Raw genomic sequence first — 13,730 nt, 5'->3', positions numbered from 1 at the left:
TCCCCTGGTAACCACTAATCTTTTCTCATTGTCCATGTGTTTGTTTATCTTCCACATATGAGTGAAGTCATACAGGGTTTGTCTTTCTCTATCTGGCTTATTTCGCTTAACATAATACCCTCAAGGTCCATCCATTTTGCTGCGAATGAGACAATGTTATCCTTTTTTATGGCTGAGTAGTATTCCATCGTATATACATGCCACATCTTCTTTATCCAGTCATCAGTCAGTGGGAACTTAAGTTGCTTCCACATCTTGACTATTGTGAACAATGCTTCATTGCATTATTTTTATTACTTGGATATAATTGATATATTAGACCTGAATCTTTTTATATTTCCCTGTCTACTTTTAATAATCTTCTCTAAAATATGCATTCTGTAATTTATCAAGTTTTCGTAATATGCCTTAAAACATATGTTAACATTTATTTGAACTAGAAGTGCAGTCAGATTTTATTTTGACAAGAAGTAACCTAATTTTGCTTTTTGGCTTGACAAGGACTGATTTTACCAACTAGGTAAACATGGTGTAAATTGTATGAGTTAAATTTTCAGCTCCACGATTTTGATAAAAATATATTTAAATTATGTGATGATAAAAACCTTTTATTTTAAAAAAAGATTGCATTGGAAAACACTTATTGAAATTAATGTTCCTACTTGCTAAGTTCTTTTTGAGTATATAATATTAAACAAATTTCCTCTAAGTGAAAGAGTAACAGATGTAATTTAATAGTCATTTGTTAAGACATGCCTTTTCAGTATACTTCTCAGAAAATGAGAGTGAATAACTCAATAACTGGATGACAAATCATCTAATTATTTTCTTTCAATAAAATTGAAGGAGTACACAACCAAGTTGTTAGTCAATCAATCATTAAAAGTCATCGTGTGATTTTTGGCATGTAACTCAGACAGAGTTCAGAGAACTGAATGGCAATGCTACACTAAGACTGCTTTCATTCACGTCTGCTTATTATGTGAACTAAGTTTCTCAACACTACATCTATAAATTGGAAAAAAAAAAGCAGAAAAAAATTGATGCTGAATGCAGTCTTATTTCAAAAAGACAACACTCAAAACTAGATACATAAACTAATTGAAAACAAAACCTCCCCATTTATCTCATTAAGATGCAGTTCCAAAAAATACTTTTCATATTTAGTAATTATTAACATTTGTAATGTGTTTATTGCTTTGAGCAATTGCATACTAAAAACAATTGTCATAACTCAATACTTAGGGCCTAATGTTTAAAAATTAATTTCAATTAATATACTAAAGTTGTTGCAAAGAAGTATAATGCAGTGATCAATAAACTGCTTTCAAACACAAAATATATTACAGCAGGGTAAAATTCTATGGAGGAAGTGGGGTAGAAATAAGAGTTCAAAAAGGAAAAGGGATGAAATCAATCGTCTATTAAAGAGCTTGTGTGTGTATTTTTTAAAAGATGACAGGGTGTGTGAATTTGCTAAGATGTTTAGATTACCCATTGAATATATTCAAAGGCATGACAACAGTTTTATTTTAAAATGTCAATATTTAGGATGGGCTGGAAGTTTTATTTTTTGCAACTATGTAAATTTATGATGGAAAGTTTTCTGTAAACTTAAAAATTATGTGAATTTGAAGGCCACTGACCTACACTCTGTTAGTATCCATTTGTTTTTGGCTTTCATCCCAAATGTTTCTTCTCCAGACAACTGTTACAGTCTGGGAAGCTGGCATAATCATTGCTGTCAGATGATAAATCTCCAAGTTAAGGACATAACGTGACTCAGTGGGACAGCCAATAACTCGGAAATCAGGAGTCTTGCAGCCCTGCACTTTTTGGAAGTATGTCATATATAATGCTGGGGGGAAATGAATGAAAATTTTTTGAGTAATTTCTTGGTGCTAGTCACTGTACTAGTCTTTCATTCTGCCCTCAGAACAACCACCAACCATAAGACTGAGCCACAGATGGCTTGTCACTTGCCTGGCAGAGACAATAAGGATTAGAGCAGGAGCTGGGTTAGAACCCATTTCTGCCTGACTCCACAGCCACAGTCTTGCCAATACTCCATTTGACTTCTCAACAATTTGAACTTTTAAGGTGAAAGGATCCTCTCTACTGGAAACAATTTACAGAGTAAAGACAGTCATGGGAAGGTTCTCCATGCTGACTTCTCCCCCTACCATTGATGCAATGAAAGATGACAGGGCTTTCCTAACGCCACTCTCAACTACCCACCATGAGCCTAGAGAGGCAGGTGAGGGATAGAAATGCCCACCACCCTCAGGTCAGGTGGAGTTGGAGGAGAAGGTACAAGCCAACATTGCTTTAGGAAGCAAAACTGGAGGAGTGGAGGTAAGGTCAGGGACTGTGGCTTCCTCAGCTTACAAGACTGGTGTTGATGATGGAAGTGCCCACAATTCTTCGTTCATCCATTCATTCAATTGTCATTCCCTACTGGAGATCAGGTAATGGATTCAGTTCATACTTAGTGCTTAGGTAGCACAATTCTATGAACCTATATATTGGCTCTATTGTAAACCACGACACACAGTGACTTTGTAAAGGATCCATGTGTCAGTTTTCTTAGTCTTCCTGCTGGAGGTTTGGACACTGTTTGAAGAAGGGAGCCCTCTCTGACACCTGGAGGAGACCTGTGCATGCAACGGCTCCTACCCGAGTGCATTTTCATAAGCTTTCTCTGATTACTCTTTCCATTTGTTTTGAATTCTGAATAACAGTAGACAAGTGAACAACTTAAGGTGTGTATCTCAGTGTGGCTCCAGTAGGGACGTACCGAATTAAAGCGGGTGCTGCTCCTGTCTTAGGTGTGAACGCAGTCTTCATCGTGGTCGCGTAGGAGTCCCAGCTGGTGTTGCCTGCTGGGAGTACAATAAAGCAGTTTTAAATGTGTCAAACCAGCATATCTTGATCGAATGTTGCTTTAAATAATTAAATAATTGTGTAACAGAAAAGCATTTTGGATAGCAATTTAGAGTTTAAAGGAATAAAGGCCAACTTGTAGCCTCTACTAAAAGGGGAAACTCAATTTAATTATCTGAGTTTCCCCCCCAAATAAAAATAGGTCTATTGTTTTTCTTGAGAATTCATAATGCTATTTTAAAGAGTTCAGCAATACATAAAGATATAAAGCAGAAAGTTCATTTGAAATTCTATCATCTTAAGATGCTGTTACAGTTTCAGACACCAACTTTTCATGCATCATTATTAGATAGACTTGTAAACACATGAAATGATTTCACAAAGGGCTCCTAAGTTACATGTCAGGTTTTCTCCTGGACACCTTCTCCTTGCTCCTTCCTCTCTCTGCCTTGTATCACCCTCCCCCCCACCCCTCCTCCCAGGCAGCCTATGTTAACAATTGTGCCTATTCTTTTCCAGACCTTTATACTTGCTGATATAATCGGATACAGGTTTATCTATACAGATATAAATACATTGACATATTGGGTTTTAGTTCCTTCCATTTTGTTTAACAAAAATGGGCTCATATTATACAAAGTGTCCTTTTTCCTGTCACTTAGAGTTGTCTGGGAAACCCCTCGGACTCATCTGGTGCAGCTCTAATTCATTGTTTGTAACGACTGCACGATTCTGTAGTGTAGATGTTACTTCAAGCTATGAGAGCAGGTGAGATCAACAAGGAAGGGAGCATAGTTAGCGGAGGCGAAGTCCGAAGGCTGAAGCCTGGGGCACCCCAATACCAAGAGGCGATGCGGAGGACCAGGGAAGGAGGCTGAGGAGAGCAGTCAATGAGGTGAGAGGAAACCAGGAGCATGTGTGTCCTGAAAGCCAAAGGGAGGAGATGCTTCCAGGAGGAGGGAGGGGCCACCTATGGCAACGCTGCTGGGGGTCCCGGAGGATGAACACTGAGAATCAGCCATTGGGCAGACACAACAACAGACTTTATCCGCCCCAACATGCCATTGTCAACAAAGTGCCACCAAACTTCTTGGGGATATATTTTAAATTTAATTCAATCATTCTCTCATTTTTCATATCTGGGCAGTTACCTGTGGCTTTTCACATTTCACTAGAATCTGGGTTGAAATGATCCCTTTAATGTTTGAATAAACTGCTGGATGGGGTCCATCGCCTCCCCTCTAGAACACTGCAGCCACCTCATTGCCTGAGTTTGTTCCTGCTCAGGCATCCTGAATACAAGTGCTGTGAAGTATCTTTCTCAAATGCATCTTGAATTTCCAAAGAGTCTTAAGATCTCTAGGCCACTGCTCAGTATATAGAGCCTGACCCAACATTTCGTTTTTGCCATCTGTGTACTTCCTGCTGTTCATCTCCCTGTCTCTCCCAACTAGGTCTTGTTTTTAATTTAAGAGAACCTTGGACCCAGCCATGCAGTTGGATCTGCTCGTCTGTGGCTGTTTACCGGCTGCCTCCCACTGGTTGTGTTTCACCTCCACCTCAAGCCATCTCCAGTCTAACCAAAGCCTCAGCCCCTGCACGTTGCTCTCTGTGCTCTACTTACGCAGACTCCTGGTGTCTACGCTCTGATCCCACTCTACGAGAAATGACATTATCCTTGATACCCCTGCTTAGTGGGAATCACTTTAAGCTTTAAAGCTTTTTATCCCAATAGCAGAAATAAATGTCCTTTCTAAAGAGAATTTCAAGCAGTGACAAGTAAGTGGGAAGAAATTGTGAGGCAGTGCTGCTCTTAAAAGAAGCCTTCATTTAACCTGATTTAACCTGTGTTTGACTCTTGGAAGAATCAGGAAGGATCCACTGCACAGAGACTGCACATCACTTCCCTCTCTTTTTCCTAAGGCAAACAGCAGTGACCTAGGCTGGCTCACTTTCCTGTTAGGTGCAGACATGTCTCCAAAACCCTGGTAAAACAGCACTCCAGGCAGCATCTCCCATGGCAGAGAGCAAGATGCACCTCTGGGTGTCCCTGTCTGTGGTCTTTCCCCGTCTGAGGACAGGCTGGGGCTGGCAGCCTTCTGTTGCGAAGAGCCTATTCCAGAAGGTGGCAGGTGCAGGAGCGGCATGCCCGGCTGCTTCTAGGGCCTGAGACCAAGCGTACCCCCTCTCCCTAAGTCTAACGCACTGGGATGGCTAAAATGATGCACACTCCATTTCCAGCACATCTCTCTTGAATTTAGTGTTTAATGGTTTTTCCTAGAATTCTTTTTGTCAGAACTGTATTTATATGCTTTTTACTTCCATTGACAAAGCTTCCAAAAATAACATGCTGTTAGAATTAATCCTCTTCATTAACATAAATATTAATTTTAAAATTTATAATCTTAATATTCTAAAAATCTGCTTCCAGTGTGTGTCGCTGCTTTCTTTTGCCTTTATTCTTGGTATGTAAGTATCTCAGGGTCTTTCTCTGTAACTGCCTGATAATCTCTCCTGTGATTCTGTCTTCCTGACTGTTTTTCCTTTTCTCATTCTCTGTTCACTTAACAGTAAACCCTGAATTCCACCCCTCCGTGGGCCAAGCCCCGTGCTAGGCAGTGGGACATAGAGACCCTGTCCAATATATCAAATATCCAATGAGCACAAGTTTACAGATGGGCTGATGTCCTGTGTGTCATAGCAAGACCGAGGAGGTGTGATTCTCACTGCTTAGATGAGAGGAGGGCCAGCAAGGTGGGGTCCAGGAGGAACTTCATAGAATAGCTGGTATCTGAGCTGGGACTTAATTTAGTAGGACTTTACGGGGAAGTGCAGGACGACATGGAGGGAAGCACTTTGCTGAGGACGTAGTGTGGGATTTGAAAGTCTGAGAGGCGACAAGCGGCCCAGTGTGAGGGAAGGGAGGGAGAAACGGCTGACCACAGGTCGGTGAAGCCTTGTGTCCTGTGCTACAAGCTTGAGCTTTATTCTGCTAACCTTGGTGACCCCTGGAGGCATTCACAATTGTGAAAACTCATTATAAAGTTTTGAGAATATTATAAAATATAAGCTAACGTGTATACTATATTACACTTTACAAAGTATTTCCACATATGTTATCTCATCTTATTCTCAAAATACTCTGACAGATAAGGCAGGTATTAATAGTAGCTAATAATTCTAACTTCACATTGTTGTCATGAGGATTAAAGGAAAGGATAAATTTAAAGCATTTATAGTAGGCTGAGTGGGACCCCGAAAGACATGTCCATGTCCTAATCCCAGAAGCTGTGAATGGGACCTTATTTGGACAAAGGGTCTTTGCAGATGCAGGTGAGGATCTTGAGATGAGGAGACCACCCTGGATTCTCCAGTGGGCCCTAAATTTAATTTTAACGTCCTTATAAGAGATTAGAGGTGGAGGGAGATTGAACAAAGAAGAGGAGAAGTGACATGACCGTGGAGACGGAGACTGGAGTGATGAGGCCACAGTCAAGAATGCCATCAGCTACCAGAAGCTGGAAGACGCAAGGAGGTCTCTCCCCCAGAGCCACCAGAGGGAGTGCAGCCATGCCAGCACCTTGATGTTGGGCTTCTGGCCTCCAGAATGCGAGGAAGCAAATTTCTGTTGTTTTCAGCCACCAGGTGGCTTTGCGGTTATTTACAGCAGTCCTTGGAACGAATACAACACTTAAGCGCCCCAGGCTACAGCAAGAGTTCAATAGCAGTTAGCTGACAGTAGTCATCATCAACCTCATCCTACTTTTGGACCAAAGCTGGGCAGTGACACATCAGGCCCACCTTTTGAAGGGTGGCACTGGTAGCAGTGGAGGATAGAGTAGCACAGAGTGGCTATTAGAGACCAAGATGGGATGTGAAGAGGCCAACTTACCAGGGAAGGAGAGTGTCAGAGGCAGAATCAATGAGACCTGGTGTCACTGAAGCTGCCCTCCCTCCTACTTTGTGAGGCTGGGACCCTCCTAACTGCCCCAAAGTCTAGGAGGACAAGGAGTGTAATTATGTCCATGCTGAGGTTGAGGTCCTTCTGTGACATCCAGACGGATCTGGTAGACAGTTGGATATTTTGGTCCGACGGTTAGGAGGAACCTCTGAGTTAGAGTAAAGATCAGAGAGCCGTTGGCACTTTTATATAGACGTAAAGCCCTGTGGCACGAGGCGGCCCCTTACATAGAGGATGTAAACTGAGAAGGATGAATCTTGGAGGACCCTAGCATGTCCCAGACTAGAAGAGACAGGGTGGCTAGAAAGGGGGACGAGACTCAACAGGTGGGAGAAAGGGATTCTGGGGCAGAGGCTCTCTCCCCTCACTCTCCGCCCTGCCCTACCAACATACAGAAACTGGGTGTTTTCAATATTTTTTGTACTAATTAAGTATTTTCATTTTCTATCCTTAATTTACAAAGTAAATGGAATGAAAATACCCATTTCATTCATTCTTGTGGGACTACAATTCTAGGGAATCTGTAGTTGAACAATCCCCACTGCTCTGTAGCCACCGTGGAACCACAATTACCCAGCTAGACGGCTGCAGTGGGTTATTAGTGCCATGAGAAAAGCCAAGAAGGAGCTGACTGCACAGTAATCAGCCACAGCATCACAGCTAGAGTGGCTCTCCCTGCACTGACACAAAAAGCTGAGTTGGTAAACCTGCTGCATTTGCATGCAAAATTAGTATTAATCGCGCTACATCTGTTAAATACAAAATCACTTTGAAAGAAAAATCAGCAAAGGTTAGACACGACAGCTGAATGCCACAGATCCAGCCTCTGCGACAGGCGGCTGGGGCGCACTGCCTCTGCAGATGCGCTTGGGGCTCGTTTCTCAGTGTTCTGCACCTCCCCACTCGGCTGGATCTGCTCTCTTCAGAGCTTCACGACCTCTCTTCCTTGTCTCTGGCCTTGTTCTCCTGGAAAGGCACTGCTCCTTCCTTTTTCTTGTCCTCTCCCAGCCAAGCATTTTATGGGTGTTTAAAAGCACCTGAGCGTTTTAGCGAGGGGTTTGGCAGAAAGGATGGCAAAGGGCCGGAAAGGGACAAGGTCATGAACACCCCTTCATTCTGCGTGACTCCCAGCCTCTCCTTAAATTGAGTCCCGCCCATAAGAGGAAGGCAGACACCCTGGGGGATCGAAGCAGCCTTGGCTCTGGCGTGCTCCATCTGCGGGAGAGACCCCTCCCCCGCCCCCTGCCAGCTGGCAGCGCCGCAGTCTTACTGGGCCGGATCTTGTGGCCGTCTTGAGAGGGGCCCAGAGCCTCGAGCTCAGGCTGTGCCATTCTTGCCCGAAGAGGCAGTCGCTGGTTCTCCTTCTCCACCAGGACAGGACGCCGCTGCAGGCAGCGCGGCTGCTTTGTGACGCGTCGCCATGGAGACGCGGGTCACTTCCCCGCAGTCAAACCCGGGCCACGTCTGCGGGCGTAGGGCGCTCACGCAGGCTGGCTGGGGACGGCGCGCGGAGAGCGAGATGTCTCCTACTTACTTTCATGTATTTGTATAGTTCTTGCAATGAGCCTTCCTGAGCATTGTTTTGTGTATTTAGGAGAGGAGCAAAAGGAGGAGTAGATTGAAGAGAACGTATTGTCAGATTTTTCAACCGCAAATTTTCAGCTGTTCATGACTTGCAGCTTAAGCAAATGTGGGCAAGGTTTTCATGGATCTTGCAGTAATTAGGAACCAAGCAAGAGGACAAAATCACAAGTCATTTTGTGTAAGAACTAGAACCAGAGTTTCTGAGAGAGTTTCATGCTACCAGACTGGTCATCGGGACACAGGAATTAGGAGAGGGCAGCAGGGTGAAAAGCATGCTTGGAATCAGGAGTGGGCAGGGGTGTTTGTGATTCCTTTCTCCTGACCAGGCCATGTTCCTGGCACCAACCATCGTGTTTTGTGATTGTTGATTTAATTATTCAGATTAAACCATGTCTCTTGTCCACATGTCTGTTAGAGTTCTCACAGGATATGGAGGGTCTCTTATCTTCATGTTCTGGCACCTGCCTGGCAACTTGACATATAGTAGGTGCTTAATGATGTTGAATGCCTCCAGGTTAGGATACAGCCGTTACCCACTTGGGTGCAAAGAGAATGCAGAAAGCATAGGGTGGAGACTGTGGGCAACATGCTTAGAAAGCAGTTACAACCATTCCTTATCTTTTAGAGCAGTTCTGCTAACATAGGCCCTTAGGTGGACCACTGATGGAACATGACAAAGGGGAGTTTGTCAGAGGAGACAGAATAAGCAGCAGAGGAAGGATCCCAAGTACATGGGCGTGGAATTTCTTTAAAATGAAGAGCCAAACTAGAATTTTCTGAGCGTAGTTTCCTACCCACATAATGGGAATGAACATAACACATTTTAGATTCCCAAATTGTAAGGCAATGAATGGTAGGACGCGTTAGAAAGCATAGACTTCTGTCAATGCTATTAAAAGGAATAAATCTAAATTAGGATTTAGTAGTGGCATCCAAATTAAGGAAAGTAACACCCAATAACAGATTACTGTCTGGAAATGGTAGAGCTAATTAGCATAGCCTAATTTAAGAGAAATATATTTTTAAAGTAGAGCAGTGAGTATGTATATAGAATTTTAAAAGTGAGTTCTTATTAATGTCTTACATTCATCTCATCTTAGGCAAGCTGTGAATTGGTGGGGTGCGCACTGAATCGAGAGCCAGATCTCTTTGTACCTTCTACCCGGGGGCCCTTGGGGTAAAGCGATAGTTTCCTTATCTGTAAAATGAGTATATAGTACCCACCTCGCTGTGCTGTAAAGATTAATAGTTTGAACGATAATTTATAAGTTGTAAAGCCACACAAACCTAGGATATTGCTCTTCCGTCCCATTGCTATTCTGATCTTGATTCTTTTTACAGTCTTTCATTTCTGCTTCAAAGTGGATTTTTGGTGCGGATCCGTGTTATTGTGAGCAGTACAGCACGGTTCTTGCCTCTGAATTTGAGTCACTGGTGGCAACCCCTTTCAATGATTAAGTGGAAGTTTTTTTCCTTTCTTCTGTCCCTCCACAAACACTGAGCTGGATGATAACATATTAAGGGCAATGCCTTGGGAATTATGGTAGCTTGGGGAGGTGGTGCTGGAAGAGGAAATGCCCGAGCTGAGTTCTCAAGGATGCCTGGGAGGCAACCAGGTAAAGAGGCAGAGGGGCCACAGGCCAAGCACGGGCCCAGCAGGCATGGAACAGCCCGTGTGCTCCAGAGCCCATGAGAACATGGTATTGCCCTGTAGTGAAGGGTGGGGGGAGGCTGAGAGACAGTGGGAGCAGAAGGCCCTGTAGCCATGCTGAGAGCTTGGAATTCACTTGAGCACAAGGAGAGTTTGCTGGAGCGGGTTCAACAACAGAGTGAAGGACTCAGATGGGAAGTCTATAAATCCCGGCCTCTTTTTCCAGGAGTAAGAGAAGCAAGTTTCCGTATCACCTGCCAGAACAGGTTAACCATACAGAAATTAAGAGGTCTAGGTTACTATATGCCTTTCACAGAGTTTTTAATTGATCAAAAACAATTGAGAGTAGTTGTATTGAATGGGTTAAATGTTAATTGGTTGTTTCCAATTTAAATTATTACAGTAAATTTCTTTCTGCACACACATACACATATGCACAGAGGGAACAGGCTGTGAAGTATAAAGACAGGGGTGGGTGGGTGGTGGAGGGAGGAGACAGCAAGCACAGGACACTCAAATTTTGGCTGAGAAGGAGAAGAAAGTCTCTAGCTGGTGGAGAGGGCGTGGGTCACATAGAGAATTATTACTTAAAATGAGAGAAGAGTAACCTAGTTCACAGGCCAGGGTAAGGAGCAGGGAGAGGGAGCTGATGCCACAGGAGAGAGCAGGTAGGGCCCAGGCCTGGAGAAGACAGGGGCGCTAGCACTCTGCTCCTCAGACTGACGGCACCGCCGACACCTGAGCATCTTGCGAGAACGTGGATTCTGATTCCAGCAGGGTCTGAGCTTCTGCATGTCTAACAAGATCCACAGGTGATTCGTAAAGTTTAAGATGGACAGATCTAGAGCCTTGTCCCAGGACCAGCAGTCTCAGCATCACCAGGGAGCTTGCTAGAAACACAGAAGCTCAGGCTCTACCCAGACCTACTGAATCAAAATCTATAGCTTAACAAGGCATCCAAGAGGTTCCTAGGCACACTGGAGTTTGAGAAGCCCTGCTCCAGGTAGTGTGAGAGGCAAGGCTGTCTCCTGAAGGAGAGGGAGAATGGGAAAGCGTTGATGGGAGAATTAAAGAGCAAGCCAGTGAAGGACGTGTAACAAGCCTTGGCAGGTGGCTGCTTCCAAAAGCCCACAAGAGGTCTCAGTCTACAGCGATGCCCAAGTATTTTGGATACAAATATTCTGAGTGAAGCTTCTCTGGCTTGGTTTTTATATTTGGACAAAGGACTTTCTTTTACTTTGTAGTATGTAATGCTTTTATTCAAGTGTCTTTGTGTAAAAAAACCAGAATATTGCTTTTTCTTCTTTATTTTAGCTGACTGATTAACTCATAAAACATTTTCTCAATTTCTGTGATGGACTCTATTATTCAGGGTTCTCTAGAGAACCAGAACCAACAGAGGGAGAGAGAAAAAGAGAGAGAGAGAGGATGTGTGCATAGAGAGAGGGAGAGAGATTTATTGTAAGGAATTGGCTCACACAATTGTGGAGTCTGGCAAGTCCAAAATGGCAGGGTGGGCTAGCAGGTTGGAAGCCCAGGACAAAGGCAGTGTTGAGGTTCAAGTCCAAAGGCCATCTGTGTGGAATTCCCTCTTGCTCAGGCAAGAGCAGTCTTTTGTTCTACTCAGGCCTTCAACTAATGGGAGAGACCCACTCACATAGTGGACGGGAATTTGCTTTACTCAAGGTCCAGCAATTTAAACATTAATCTCATCCAAAAACGACCTCATAGAAACATTCAGAACGATGTTTGACCAAATATCTGCACAGACGGAGATCTTCCTGAGGTCCTCTAGTTCATGTCTGCCACTGAGGGGTTGTGGTTAAGCAGTCCAAAAAGAATTGCTATCTATTTATTGAAAAGTTCAGAAAAGAAAATCCTATAATATTCTCTATTATCTTAGGAAAGTCCAGTTTAATGGGGTAAATTCTAACCTCTAACTTGCCAGTCACCGAACTTACTTACATTTTACCCAAATAAAGCCAAAACAGCAAGTTCAGACTGTTAATTCTATCAAAACCTCATCAGTCCCATATAAATGTCACCTCTCTCCTGGGCCATCCATGTTGTCTCTGATCCTTGGGTTTTTCTTCTTTCTGAACCCTTAAGAAGTAAGCTGACCGAGTCAGTCGTTGGGTAATTACCAATGCCTTGTATTGTTAGTTCTCTCAAGTGTATTCAAGGAGTGAATATCAAGTGTGAACACTCATTTTAAATCTGTTATACCAGCATTTATCCACCCAAATGAACACTCTTTTCTTCAAAGTAATAATTTATTCTAATGACACTGCCATTGCTTAAAGCATTTTTGAAATTCTTTAGAAACTCCCTTCAGAAACTGATACACATTCTTTTGAATTTCTCAAATAGGGGCATAACTTTGCTCTTTGAAGATAGATTGGGGATTTGAAACAGTAAAAAGACATTCGAGCTGATAATTAAGGTAGGCGATCAAGTTGGGCAATGTTATCCTTCAGCCAAAAATCAAACTATAACCATGAGGTAATGAGAAAGAAAACGTCCCTCATGCTGTAGATAATTTCTGGATTTGCATTCTAGTGGAATAAATTAACAGCCTCCAAGGTGACTCTTCCACTGGGAGCTTTGATAAATTGGTGGCTGGGATAAATCAATCCTCACATATTTGTTTTAAAACTAAATTTCACAGTTAGACTTCATTAATTTGATCTCTAAACTGGATCATGCGGTCCTTAGCTGTTCTTTTTGAGCTTCTCTAGTGGCACTTATTCTGTTGTTTTTATTCACTTGGACGTCTGCCTTCCTTACAAGACTGGAAGGTCCTTGAAAGCAAGAGCTGTGCTGTAGGCACCTTTATATACCAGTATCCACCTCAGTGTACTGTGCACAGTAGCCACTTAATCCCATGTGTTGAATGAATGAATGAACTGAATGCATGGACAGATTGCTTAGGTCTTTGTTGCCCTATAGATTTCTATTGATCTTAAACTGTTAAAATATGTGAATTAGGCCACATTTAGACCCAGATTGAGGCCTCTTTTACCAGGAAGATCCACCCCAATAGACTTTTCACCAATTTTAAAGATTGCCCAATATCGCATCTTTGTGACATTTGCTAATAAAATACGTTAGCACAGTGTATATTTCCTTATAGGCAGTCGATAAGACTTTGCCGAGCAAATATTGAATGAGTGAACGCATTCAGTCAGAGTCAACTGGAAAAGTTTTTAAAGATAAAAGAAACCTTCCAGATCTTTAGTCGATTCCTGAAATGATTACTGATGGTTTTTCTCCACTCAATTACTTTCAGAAAATCTTCTCTGTCAATTTTTGTGACTAGAGTTTCTATTTCCTTAGGGAAGCATTTAATATTTGAGATCCACCTAAGGTTTCTTTGCACTGGTGTAAAACTTGTTTGATTGTTAATACTCTTCATTTCACACAGAGTCAAATAACAAATGATTATCCTCTTCTGTTATTAAAGAGCATTCCCCTTTTCAGAAAGATCAGTATCAAATTTTGTTTCTTTTCTCCAAACACTTCATAGACTTGTTCTTCAAAAGGCTCATCTTGAGAAAGTAGCTGCGAAAATCACAATTCTTATTGTGATTTAGTAAGTTACAAGGCAAATATCCCACCTGAAAACCACAGTGGACAGATGGGTCCAAGGTA

General features: G+C 42.7%; 1 protein-coding gene across 3 annotated transcripts in view; it reads right to left on the bottom strand.

The window, feature by feature from the left end:
- TEX26 (testis expressed 26) overlaps window positions 1–8,336 on the bottom strand; it is a 30,319-nt gene extending 21,983 nt beyond the window's left edge. The window contains exons 1-2 of one of the 3 annotated variants that reach the window (XM_070520467.1): window positions 8,115–8,336; window positions 2,798–2,882 (exon numbers count right to left, since the gene is read on the bottom strand). Coding sequence is in view for 2 of the 3 variants with exons in the window: in XM_044777328.2 (XP_044633263.1) it covers window positions 2,798–2,882; window positions 8,115–8,175 (146 nt within the window). In the remaining variant the exon portion in view is untranslated. The remainder of the gene's footprint in view (window positions 1–2,797; window positions 2,883–8,114) is intronic. The other 2 variants (XM_044777329.2, XM_044777328.2) reach the window with 2 other exon arrangements.
- Window positions 8,337–13,730: the final 5,394 nt, after the last annotated feature.

Source organism: Equus asinus, chromosome 11 (genome assembly GCF_041296235.1).
Source record: "Equus asinus isolate D_3611 breed Donkey chromosome 11, EquAss-T2T_v2, whole genome shotgun sequence".
NCBI lineage: Eukaryota > Metazoa > Chordata > Mammalia > Perissodactyla > Equidae > Equus > Equus asinus.
Note: the sequence above shows the minus strand (reverse complement) of the source record. Positions and strands in the feature narration are given on the sequence as shown.